The sequence below is a fragment of the Ranitomeya variabilis genome, chromosome 2, assembly GCF_051348905.1.
Source record: "Ranitomeya variabilis isolate aRanVar5 chromosome 2, aRanVar5.hap1, whole genome shotgun sequence".
Taxonomy (NCBI): Eukaryota; Metazoa; Chordata; class Amphibia; order Anura; family Dendrobatidae; genus Ranitomeya; species Ranitomeya variabilis.
Window position 1 is genome coordinate 1,068,598,483 of NC_135233.1, and position 13,854 is coordinate 1,068,612,336.

Here is a 13,854-nt window from a genome sequence, read left to right on the forward strand (position 1 = left end):
AGACAATCATCTAGATTTCAATTGCAACTATCTAGCATGTGATTAGTTATGCAGATTCTGTCAGACAGCCTGCTTGGAAAGACAGCAAAAATTAGCATTAAAAATCTTTTGAACCTTATGGTGAATTAAAAAAAAAAAGGATACTCGGGGAGTAACGGTAATAAATAAAAGCAGAAACTGCCCACTTTACATCTGCTGACAGATCAGTTGAGCTTTAAGTTGATCATGGCTAATGCTCAGATACATGAAGGTTGGAGGAGTAAGTATGGTCTTTATAAACTGTACTTACTACCATCCCAATCACATTGCCCGTTAATAAAAAATTGCGTTTCTCACCGAAAGCTTGATGTCTCCTTGGAACAGGTCCTTGTCTATAAATGATATAAGATAAAGTTTTAGTTTATAGATAGATAGATAGATAGATAGATAGATAGATAATAGATAGATGATAGATAATAGATAGATAGATAGATAGATAGATAGATAGATAGATAATAGATAGATAGATAATAGATAGATAATAGATAGTAGATAGATGGACAATAGATAATAGATAGATAGATAGATAGATAGATAGATAGATAGATAGATAGATAGATAGATACATACATAAATAGATAGAGTGGTATGTAAAAGTTTGGGCACCCCTGGTCAAAATTACTGTTATTGTGAACAGTTAAGGAAGTTGAAGATGAAATGATCTCTAAAGTGTCTAAAGTTATTTCCTTAGTATTTTAGCCAAAGAAATATATATATTGTAATTTTTTACATTTTAAAAATTACAAAAAGGAAAATGGATCAATGCAAAAGTTTGGGCATCTAAAGAGATTTGTATTCTCAAATAAATTTGACTAAGGTTTCACACCTTAATTAGGCTGTTAGGGTTATGGCTTGTTCACTATCATCATTAGGAAAGGCAAGGTAATGCAAATTTCCCAGCTTGATAGATACCCGACCTCCTCTAACCTTGTGCTAAAAAGCTGCAGCCATGGGTGCTTCTAAGCAGCTGCATAGCACCCTGAAAATGAAAATGGTGGTGGCCCACAAAGCAGGAGAAGGCTATAAGAAGATAGAAAAAGCATTTTCAAATTGCCCTTTTCTCAGTTCGAAATGTAATTAAGAAATGGCAGTTAACAGAAACAGAGAGGTTAAGATAAGGTCTGAAAGACCAAGCACATTTTCAATGAGAGCTTCTAGTAGGATTGCTACAGAGGTAAATCAGAACTCCTCTCATGACTGCAAAAGACCTTCAGATTTATGTGTGGAGAAAAAAAAAGGCACAGAATTTCAGAAAAAGAACATCTCGCCAACCAATAAGCATGGGGTAGATCAATCGTGCTTTAGGGTTGTGTCAGCCAGTGGCATAGGGAACATTTGACAGGAGTGGCATAGGGAACATTTGACAGGTAGAAGGAAGAACGGATTCAATTAAATTTCAAGAAATTCTTCATAAAAAGATAACATCATTTGCAAAAAACTGAAGTTGAAAAGAGGATGGCTTCTGTTATGATCCCAGTGGCAGAGGATCCGAAAACCTGACCTGCTAAGTACTAAACAATAGACCAGCTCTGGGGTGGTGGTAACTGGACTGACCGCATACCTGATCCTAACCACACACAACTATAGGTAGCCGTGGAACGTGCCTAAAATCCTAGACGTCTCGTCACGGCCTGAGAAACTGACTACTCCTAGAGAGAAAGCAAGACCTCCCTTGCCTCAATGGAAATGATCCCCAAAGATATAGAAAAGCCCCCCACAGATAATAACGGTGAGTTAAGGGGAAATTACAAACACAGAGATGAATCAGATTTAGCATAGGAGGCCCGCTAATACTAGATAGCAGAAAATAGAAAGGGATCTATGCGGTCAGTAAAAAAACCTCTAAAAAATCCACTCAGAGAATGCGCGAGCCCCTCACACCAGCTAACGGTGTGAGGGGAGCAAGTCTGAACCCCAGAGCTACCAGCAAGCAGGAAATCACATGTTAGCAAGCTGGATTAAACTCATCATACACAGAGCACATATTGATAACTGATGAGAAAACAAAACTGAAAAGCAAAACTTAGCTTGTCTTGGAAAGACTGAGACCAAACGTAGTCAGATGAAATCAGAATAGGTCTGAACACATTGACAGCAGGCAACAAGTGAAGTTGCAGCTGAGCTAAATAGAAAACCTCACTGGTGGATAACGAGACAGCTGATCCTGCCTCAAACCCACAGGAAGATAAACAAAACCACCAGAGGGAGCCCAAAGACAACACTCACACAGTACCAGTTGTGACCACAAGAGGGAGCCCACTAACAGAGTTCACAACAGGCTTCTACAAATGGATAATGATCCGAAACACACGTCAAAATCCACAACAGACGACCTCAAAAGGCGCAAGCTGAAGGTTTTATAATGGCCCTCACAGTCCCCTGATCTGAACATTCTTGAAAATCAGGAATCTCACAGAGCAGGAAGAATTGTGTAAGGAAGAATGGCTGAAAATCCATTAAACAAGAATTGAAAGACTCTTGACTACCTACAAAAAGTGTTCACAAGCTGTGATACTTTCAAAAGGGGGTGCTACTATTTAATAACCATGCAGGGTGCTCAAACATTTACATCAGCTCATTTTGCATTTGGTAATTTGTAATTTTAATTAAATGACAATATATATAGAGATAGACATGGGAGGGATAGATAGATAGATAGATAGAGTAAGAATAGAAGATTGTCTATCATATCTAGGAAGATGTGGCACTATTCTCATACACCAATGTGAAAAACTTGGCGCACATTCTACCTGTCCGTCTTAGGCTGTGCATACATAGGACAATTATAAGACATGTACCCCATTACATATGACGTACCCTTGTTGATCTCAGGGATATCTATGAATCCTCCGGCCTCACCGTGGTCTCCTGTTGTGGATAATAGAAAGTTACATCATTTATAAATGGAAATTTATCAACATTTCATTAGAATTTTGCATATAAAGTTTTGTAACTTCACAGGTGTGTACAATAGAGTCACTGTTCTCTAATCACTTTTGCAAGCATTGTGCCCCTATAGCACCTACGGATGTATTGATTTTAGTACCAATTAGGCAGATTATTATAATTTTTAAATGCATTTAAATGCTGTTGTCGATGCACGGGGGCACCGGATCCCATCACCCCTATACAACCCAACTGCGGGGGGCCTATGAATTGTCAGGGTAGCCAGGGGAGATACTCAAGATCCGCTTGGCTGTCATCTCTGTGCCTGGGCTTCATAGGATAATGTAATGATGTCTATATATTGCACTAACATTGTATTACACTATATGGAATAAGTGATGAAATGATTGCAGATTCACTTTCCCTAAACAAAAATAATAAAGTTAAAAATTAAATAAAAAAGATATAAAAATGAAATCTAAAAATGTACTTTTACTCCATTAAAAAAATAAAGAAAAAAATTAATTAAACATATAAGCATATTTGGTGTCAAAAGTACGATCTATCAAAATATTACATTAATACTCCCAAACAATAAAAAGAAAAAAATGTTGAATGTCGGAAATTAGGTTTTCTGGTCTCCACACCTCCCTAAAAAACTACAACAAAGGTGATTAAAATTTATTTAACCCAGAATTATATCGCTAAAAACTTCAGCTCCATCAAAACAAGTTTCAGAAAATGGCGTCATAAAATGTTATTTTCCAAATTTCTGATTTTTTTAAAAATTAATTACTTAAATAAAAAATAGCCTACTGTAAATCAATTTGGTGTTGCCGTAATCATACTGACCTGGGAATCATTTTGCACAATGCAAACCATAAAAATTGTGTTGATTTTGCTTCTGTTTTCCTTTTTTTCTCCTATTTTCCAGTATCGTATATACTCGAGTATAAGCCGACCCGAGTATAAGCCGACCCCCCTAATTTTGCCACAAAAAACTGGGAAAACTTATTGACTCGAGTATAAGCCTAGGGTGGGAAATGCAGCAGCTACCGGGTAACGTCAAAAATAAAAATAGATATCAATAAAAGTAAAATTAATTGAGACATCAGTAGGTTAAATGTTTTTGAATATCCATATTGAATCAGGAGCCCCATATAATGCTCCATGCAGTTCATGATGGGCCCCATAAGATGCTCCATATTAAAATATGCCCCATACAATGCTGCACAAAGGTTAATAATGGCCCCATAAGACGCTCCACACATTGTGGCCCCATGAGATGCTTTTCATATATGGCCCCATGACATGCTCCACATATATGGCCCCATGACATGCTCCACATATATGGCCCCATGACATGCTCCTCATATATGGCCCCATGACATGCTCCACACATTATGCCCCATACATTTGCCCCATTTGCTGTTGCTGCGATTAAAATAAAAAAATCACATACTCACCTCTCTTCGCTCAGGCCCCCGGCACTTGCGATAGTCACCTGTCCACCGTTCCATCGCTGCGCGCTACTCTGTCTTCCATCCTCCGCACTGACTGTTCAGGCAGAGGGCGGCACGCACACTAATCGCGTCATCGCGCCCTCTGACCTGAACAGTCACAGCCAGAGGACGGAAGACAGAGCAGCGCGCAGCGATGGAACGGTGGACAGGTGACTATCGCGCAATGCTCCCCCTCCCCCGTCATACTCACCTGCTCCCGGCGCGGTCCCTGGCAGCGTCTCACTGTCAGATGGTCTCCGGGAGCCAGCAGCGTCTTCCTATGTTCAGCGGTCACGTACCGCTCATTAAAAGTAATGAGCGGTACCACGTGACCGCTGAACACAGAAAGATACCGCCGGCTCCCGGAGACCATCGGACATGCAGGGACCGCGCTAGGAGCAGGTGAGTATGTCACCGCGCCGCTCCCCCTCACCCGCCGACCCCCCCGCAGACACTGACTCGAGTATAAGCCGAGAGGGTCATTTTCAGCCCAAAAAAGTGGGCTGCAAATCTTGGCTTATACTCGAGTATATACGGTACATTGTATTGTCAAATTAAGGCCTCGTTCACATCATCAGTATTTGGTTACATCAGTATTTGTAAGCCAAAACCAGGAGTGGAACAATTAGAGGAAAAGTATAATAGAAACATATGCTCCACTTCTGCATTTATCACCCACTCCTGGTTTTGGCTTATAAATACTGATGTGACCAAATACTGAAAATGTGAACTTGGCCTATTAGGGTCTCATTCAAAATTACAACTTGGCCTATAAAAAAAACAAGCTCTCGTATGGTTGGTTATGTCAATTGAGGAATTAAAAATGTTATGGCTCTTAGAAGAAGGGAACAAAAAGACTAAAGTATAAAAGTTAAAACTGGGGTTAAATACTGACAGATGATTAGATTTGGGGTAAATCATATAAAGAAGAATTTTACGTGAGTGCATCAGAACATTAGAAATATTTTTAGGTTTCCTCTTACCAGTTTCTTGTGGCAGATAGTGAATCTGTAAAATAAAAAATCAGAAACAAAATGTGATTACAGTAAAGGGAACACCATGTGGTACCATGAATCGCAACATCCTACTAATTCCGAAAACCCTTCAACTGCTCTTCCATGTAATATAGACCTCAACGTATGGTGGAAACTGAAGTTTTAGTAGGCCCTTACAGACTCCAAATTAACCCCTTTTTAACATTGGACGTATTAGTACACCGATGTCGGACTCCCTCCCTTTGATGTGGGCGCCAGCACTGAGCCCGCATCTTTCCTGGCACATGTCAGCAGTTTTGAACAGCTGACATGTGCCTCTAACAGCTGTGGGTGGAATCGCGATCCACCCGCAGCTGTTAACCCGTTAAATGCTGCTGTCAAACTCTGACAGTGGCATTTAACATGCTCTTCCGGCAAGCGCACCAGAAATCCCGCCCATCGGCACCTGTGTTGGCATGACAACCAGAGGTCTCCAGAAGACCCCTATGGTTGTCACTGCCGGATTGCTATGAGCGCCGCCCGGTGATCAGTGTTCATAGCAAGTCAGCAATTCTGCTACATACAGATGATCTGATCACCTCCTGTAGGTAGCAGAGCTGATCGGGTTATGACAGCTTTTAGTCTGCCATGGAGATTATTGAAGCATGCCAAAAGTAAAAAAAATAGTTTTAAAAAATATTAAAAAAATAAAAAAATCCAAATCACCCCCCTTTTTCCCCATTCAAAATAAAACAATAAAAAAAAATCAAACCTACACATATTTGGTATAGCAGCGTTCAGAATCGCCCGATCTATCAATATAAAAAAATAATTAACCCGATTGCTAAACGGATTAACAAGAAAAAAAGTCAAAACGCCAGAATTACGTTTCTTTGGTCGCCGCAACATTGCATTAAAATACAATAACAGGCGATCAAGAGATTGTATCTGCATGAAAATGGTATCTTTAAAAACGCCAGCTCGGCACGCAAAAAGTAAGCCCTCACCCGACCCAGGATCACGAAAAATGGAGACGCTACAGGTATCGGAAAATAGCGCAATTTTTTATTTTTTTTAACAAACTTTGGAAAAATTTTTCACCACTTAGTTAAAAAATAATCTACACATGTTTGGTGTCTATGAACTCGTAATGACCTGGAGAATCATAATGGCAGGTCAGCTTTAGCATTTAGAGAACCTAGTAATAAAGCAAAACAAAAAACAATTGTGGGATTGAACTTTTTTTTTTAATTTCACCGCACTTGAATTTTTTTCCCATTGTACATGATATGTTAAAACAAATGGTGTTGCTCAAAAGTACAACTCGTCCTGCAAAAAATAAGCCCTCATATGGCTATTTTGACCAAATAAAAATGTTATGGCTCTGGGAAGAAGGGGAGCAAAATATGAAAACGCAAAAGCGAAAATACCTCCGGGGGTTAAGAGGTTAGGCTGTGTGCACACGTTCCGGATTTTTCGAGTTTTTTCGCTATAAGAACGAGAAAAAACGCGCAAAAAATGCATCCATTAAGCATCCTATTAAATAGAATGCAATCCGCAATTTTTGTGCATATGTTGCATTTTTTTCCGCGAATAAAACGCATCGCGGAAAAAAACGCAGCATGTTCATTAATTTTGCGTATTTTTTGCGGATTTCCCTCTATTTGGAAGCTCCAGAAAAAAGCATGAAAAATCCGCATAAAAAAACGCATGCGGATTTCCTGCGGAAAAAGTCCGGTTTTGTTCAGGAAATTTCTGCAAATTATCCTGACGTGTGCACATAGCCTTAAAGAAAAAGCTGAGACTTGTAGTTTTTCTGGCATTGAAGAGCCACAAGCGGCGGTAAAGGGCTGTAGTCAGGATTACTTACTGTGTAGGCATTAGAGCGGGTAATGATGGCTACGAGGCAGAGTAGCCCCAGAGGTGCCCAGGACACCATGGTGGACACGAGGAGAATGCTCGCTGACAACGGCCCCTCCGCACGGCTTATATGCGATGTTTGAACTTTGCACAATTTTCCAAGTTCATGTTAACTAGTATAACTATTATCACATATATTATCACAGCTACAAGTAACATAAGAAGTTTATCATGAGTTTACCCTTATCTTCAAATTGGCCATAAACTAATCACTAACGCTCAGAGATCCTCAGGAATGAGCGCAATATTAACTTTTATTCTTTCCATGGGTATCCATTTACCTTATTAACCCTCACATTATCGTTATGTTTTAAAGCAGCGGTGTAGATATTCTACCAGTGGGACTTCATTTAGAATTTTTGTTTTGTTGAAAAATTGCACTTTTTTCATGGTGTCTCCCATGCTCAGAAACTATCCTGTTTCTCATGCTTTGTAACTTCCTAAATAGAGATGGGTGAACCCAAACAGTAAAGTTTGGGGTCCGTACCGCACACCTACTGTTCAGGTACGGACCCCAAAACACAGACTGCACCAGGAAGTCCATGTTACTGTTTGGGTTTGGCACCCCACCCCAAACAGCGGGTGTTTCTCGCGCTGTCATGTGCATGACAGTGCTAGAAACACCGGCGGCTCTGATCGGCGGTAAGATCATTCCCAGCAGTCAGAGTGCTGCGGCTCCTATGCTGTCAGATGACTGCGTGAACCAGCAGCTGTGACTGAAGGTAAAAAGTTTACCCACGGTCACAGACATCGGCTGATGGGACTACTACTCCCATCAGCCTATGCCTGCTGCCTCAAATACTTTTCCTTTCCCTCACTTTTCAGCATGCCTTATGTGATGAGAAGTGTGAGGCTGGACAGTTAAGAGGTCCAAGATCAAAAGCCAGAAGGGTACATTATAGACAGAGGGGTGAGAAAAAAGTGGAGTCAAGAAACAATCCGAGGTCAGAATTCCAAGAAGGTAGCGGATCACGACAAAAGGGCTAGGTAAACGGATGGTCAAGCTAAATCCAAGGTCGAGCAGAAAAGATCAGAATACAAAACTAGGAGCACAGAGCAAATACACACACCTTTTGAGCAAAGCTACAATTGGCAGCAATCTAAGGCAGAGAGCTGGCTAAATAGCCAGGTAATTACGCTGAACAGGAGACACATGAATGAAGCACCCTGGTCCTGATTGGACAGCTGAACTGTCACTCAAGAAACTGACAGTTGAGCATGCCACAGAATCCGATTGGACGGTCGAGTTATCAATCACCATACTGACAGTTCAGTATGCCCGTATCCTAGATTGGACAGCAGAACTGTCAATCACTGCATCCAGAAACACCGAAAATTCCTATGCTTTAGGTGCCTCTCAACGCCAGGTACAATGTTGCATAGCTTGGTGGGATTGCCCAGGCAGAGCAGCATTGTGGCAGGATGTATTCTCACTTTATGAGGTCCTGTGTTACACATAAAGCCAGAGATAGCCCTTTTAATTTTTCATGGTTCCATTTGAAAGACTAAAGAGGGCATTTGAGATATTGTGTACTGGCTACCAGGTAGATTACCCCTAGTAAAGGGAAGTAGACATTTTCTCCAACCATATCCTGAGTTGGGACAGTGGTGCATCCTCTAGAGGAAAGGTTTCATTATAATCACATACACAGATTCTTTACTGTAAAAGCAGCGAGCTAATGGAGGTCTCTGCCACGTGATGTTGTAATGGTTGATTCACTACTAAAATTCAACATGGGCCTAATTGCCTTTTGTGATAATTGCAATATTACAGGTTATGGGCACCAGATTCTGTGATGGGGCATTGATCCAGGGAACCGGTCTGATTGCCATATGTGGAGTCAGGATGGAATTTTACCCCTATTATGAAGCTCTTAGTGTCTACCCCATGGGGTTTTTGCCTTCCTCTGGATCAACATGTTAGCCTATAGATTGATCTCGATGGACTTAAGTACCTGGGTTCTTTTTAACTTAACTCAGATAAGTTCACAACAAAGTGTGAGGCAAATAAACAGAAATAATGAGAAATTATGACCTCTGATGGTCAATATACATAAGCATACATGATAAATGAAATGATGCATAATAACGAGTAATAACGCCCGGAAAGTGGGGGACTGAAACTCCAACACCATTTTATGTTGACACCCAGGAACAAGTTCACTTCATTGGGAACTTATCTGAGTCCACTTGGACCAGTTTTTACTATTAATTTCATTCTATTTGTTTGATTTAATTTTTGCTTCCTTGCCCAATATCCCATTGTTGGTGAATCCAGGTCTACTTGGACCACTATATGTATGCACTTGCACTTTCTTTCCTAATCAGGTGGATTTTACCACCATAGAATGTCGGATGTTGGTCTACCTCTGACTTATTTGAACATTTCTATAACGTAGTAAAGGGTTTTCTGCTTGTTATTCTGCCTTTACGATCTTAACTTATCTTATCGTAATTGTCTACTTTTTATCCTAATAAAGTTTATGTTTTTCTTACATGGGCAGTTGTGACTTCTCATTTATTTGGTATTTCTTGTTTTTTGGAAGTACTTTGTATTTTGGATTGGCCGCATGTAGGTTCTTCTTTTTCGCTTAGTTTATGTTGTCTCAATTTTGCGACTCAATTATAGCAAAATCCAGTCTTTGGAAAAACCAACCTACCACAAATTAGTAATTTTTGGGGTGCATTGGAACAACACAAAAAAAACAGAGAAAAAAAGGCAAATTAGACATAGTTTCACACAAAACCCCAAAAATGGGCCGGACAAAATTGTTGGCACCCTCAACTTAATCTTTGATTGCCCCCCGTTTGGAATAAATAAACTGAAATCAATCTCTTATTTTAACCATCAACAATCTTCTTACACCTCTCAACTGGAATCTTGTACCACTGTTCTCTTGCAAAGTGCTCCAGGTCTCTCATATGTGAAGGCGTTGACTCCCAACAGCAATTTTAAGATCTCCCCACAGGTGTTCAATGGGATTTAGATCCAGACTCATTGCCACCACTTCAGAACTCTCCAGCGTCTTGTTTCCATCCATTTCTGGGCGCTTCTTGAAGTATGTTGAGGGTCATTGTCCTGCTGGAAGATCCATGACCTAGGACACAAACCCAGCTTTCTGACACTGGGCACTACATTGCAATCCAAAATCCTTTGGTAATGTTTAGATTTCACGATGCCTTGCACACAGTCAAAGCACCCAGTGCCAGATGCAGCAAATCAATCCCAAAACATGTCTGAACCCCCACTATATTTGACTGTAGGTACTGTGTTCTTTTCTTTGTATGTGTCATTCTGTTTTTGGTAAACAGAAGAATGATGTGCTTTACTGAAAAGCTCTATCTTGGTCTCATTTGTGCACAATACCTTTTCCCAGAAGTATTTTGGTTTACTCATGTACATTTTGGCAAACCACAGTCTAGATTTTTTATGTCTCTGTGTCAGCAGTGGGATCTTCCTGAGTCTCCTGCCATAGCGTTTCATTTCATTCAAATGTCATTGGATAGTTTGCGCTGACACAGATGCACCCTGAGCCGGCAGGACAGCTAGAATTTCACAGTATTTTATGCAAGTGCTGTGCTAATAAGGTGCAACAACACCAAAAATGAATTAATAAAAAATGTAACAGTCTCCCCCAAAATAGTAGCCCATGTAGGTCCTGGGGATGTCCATTAATGATCCTTATGAGTACATGTGGGGGGTTGGGTGGGGGGAATCCATTGACAACCACAAATTACTCCAAATAATGATACTCATGCTCGCATCTACTCTCAATGCAATTCTTTATCCCGCGTTATCAGGGGAGATTCTTTATCGTTAAATGCAGCATAAATGGCTGGACAGAATTCATCTATATGAATATAGGGACTTCCCTGCTTTCTCTACTTTAAGGAACCTACTAACTTAACTCCTTACCTTACCCTATCAGTTACCACAATCTTAAAAAGATATATTTTTCTATTATAATTTGTGGACGCACTAAATATTATGTGTCTATTGCCGCGGAAAGTTTCTTTCACTCTTGCCTTTATGTATGTCTTCTTCATGTTCACTAAGATTTTAATAACTAATGTAAAAATGCCAGCAAAATATATTTAAAAATGTAATAAAATCACACTTTAAAAGCAAAATGTCACGAATTTAAGTTTTTTTTAAAGTTTTTTTTAAAGTCATTTTATTTTTGTTACCTTTATCTTTTCCGGTGCTACTGTGGTCCTACACCAGTGTCTGTGCCTCCTTAGCTGGCCGGACAGGCATGCCACCATTTCAGCCCATTACTGGATGCAGTTGTGTCTTACACGGGTCTATGGATTGGTTGCATGAGTCGCATGGATATATAGAGACTGGCGTGAGTTCCTGGCAATGTCGTAGGAGGAATGGAGGGGAAAAAGAAAGGTAGCCACTTACATTCTTTTATAGTAATTCTGGCATGCGTAAGAAAAGAAAAATCAGGGGCTGAACGCTGAACATTAAGGGGAAAACTGTGTCATGCTTACTGCGCGGTCTGAGAGTAGATAGGATGGAATGCAGTATGTTGATTCTGTATTCTTAAGGCCACATCCACACATTCAGTATTTGGTCAGTATTTTACTTCAGTATTTCTAAGTCAAAACCAGAAGTGGAACAATCAGAAGAAAAGTATAATAGAATCACGTCACCACTTCTGTATTTATCACCCACTCCTGGCATTGGCTGACAAATACTCATGTGAAATACTGACCAAATACTGAATGTGTGAATGTAGCCTAACGCCACCATGTACATTACACTAATGTTAGTCAAACTCGCCAATATTGGCTAGTTCCGCCAACAGTCTAATGTGTATGGGGCATCGGGTGACTGATTGTCGAGGGAGAAGTCGGTCATGTACTTCCAATTTTAGAGGGTAAATGCAGTCTTGCACTGTGCCCATAAAGCTCAGTAGGTAAGTAATGTGTCTCCTAATAACATGGTCATGATGAGTCGCGTTACCCAAAGTGCATAAGGGTTTGACTCCACTTAAAGGTCATCCTATTGTTGCCGGGATTGGCTCCATCACTCAGAACTCGGAACTATACATAGAAAATATCTTATCTATATATAGATAAGATAGATAAGATAAGCTCTTCCACAGCCTACAATCTGGCTTCCGTCCCCACCATGCCACTGAGACTGCCCTGACCAAACTTACTAATGACTTACTTACAGCCAAAGCTAACAGACAATTCTCTATTCTCCGCCTTCTTGACCTGTCCTCTGCCTTCGACACAGTTGACCACTGGCTACTACTACAGATCCTCTCTTCCTTTGGTGTCAAAGACCTCACCCTATCCTGGATCTCCTCATACCTTACCAACGGCACATTTAGCGTTTCCCACTCCCATACTACCTCCTCATTTTGCCTTCTATCTGCTGGTGTCCTAGGACCCCTTCTCTTCTCAATCTATACCCTTGGCCTGGGACAAGTCATAAAGTCCTATGGCTTTCAGTACCATCTATATGCTGATGACACTCAGATCTACCTCTCTGGCCCAGATGTCACCTCTCTGCTGTCCAGAATCCCAGAGTGTCTATCAGCCATATCCTTCTTCTCCTCTCGCTTCCTCAAACTCAATGTGGACAAATCTGAACTAATTATCTTTCCTCCATCTCGCATATCTTCCCTACCTGACCTATCTATCGCAATAAATGAAATCACATTTTCCCCTGTCACGGAAATTTCCTGCCTCCGAGTAACCTTTGACTCTGCCCTGTCCTTCAAACCGCACATCTAATCTCTCTCCACCTCCTGTCACCTCCAGCTCAAAAATATTTCCAGAATCCGTCCTTTCCTCAACCCTCACTCTACCAAAATGCTTGTGCATGTCCTAATCATCTCCCACCTCGACTACTGCAACATCCTCCTCTGTGGCCAACCTTCTAACCAGTAGTAACCACCCAGCCGCTACGGGGCCCCTGAGCAGGCGAGGGGGCCCGGTGCCAGCAGTGGGCCGCCCGCCATCATCGGAAGATCGGCTGTACCGGCATTTAGCCGATACAGCTGATCACATTGATGGGAGAAGGAGCTCTGCGCTCCTTCTCCCATCATCCCCTTGATGATGACGTCACTGCCCGGCGCCCGCTGTCAGGAGATCAACGGGAGCAGCGCAGGAACCAGGATGAAGAGAGGTGAGTTTTTGTGTTTTTTTTAATGGGTGCTGCCTTATTACAGGGTCTGCCTGTGGGGGCTGCCTCATTACAGGGTCTGAGAGCAATGAAGATTATCACAGTTATTAGTCCTTTTTGCCACCTAGGGACACACACTTCTCCCATCTGTAAACACCTCGCTTGTAGAAGTTGACAGGCTGCTCCAAAAGCCACATTTTGACTTCGGAAATCAGAGTCTCATCATCTGGAAAATGCTTGCTCATCAAAAATAACTTCATTGTTGGAAAGAGGTGGATGTCCGATGGTGCGATGTCGGGTGAATAAGGGGGATGCGGTAGAATTTCTGAGCCACTGAATGCTTCCATTTGGGCAATGTGAGTTGTGAACTGATGCATTGTCTTGCATT

At 41.2% G+C, this 13,854-nt stretch overlaps 1 protein-coding gene across 1 annotated transcript in view; it reads right to left on the reverse strand.

Annotated features, from left to right (window-relative positions):
- MEP1A (meprin A subunit alpha) overlaps positions 1-7,388 on the reverse strand; it is a 28,487-nt gene extending 21,099 nt beyond the window's left edge. The window contains exons 1-4 of the mRNA XM_077291550.1: positions 7,272-7,388; positions 5,411-5,435; positions 2,857-2,907; positions 337-371 (exon numbers count right to left, since the gene is read on the reverse strand). Of these exons, the coding sequence (XP_077147665.1) occupies positions 337-371; positions 2,857-2,907; positions 5,411-5,435; positions 7,272-7,340 (180 nt within the window). The 5' untranslated portion in view covers positions 7,341-7,388. The remainder of the gene's footprint in view (positions 1-336; positions 372-2,856; positions 2,908-5,410; positions 5,436-7,271) is intronic.
- Positions 7,389-13,854: the final 6,466 nt, after the last annotated feature.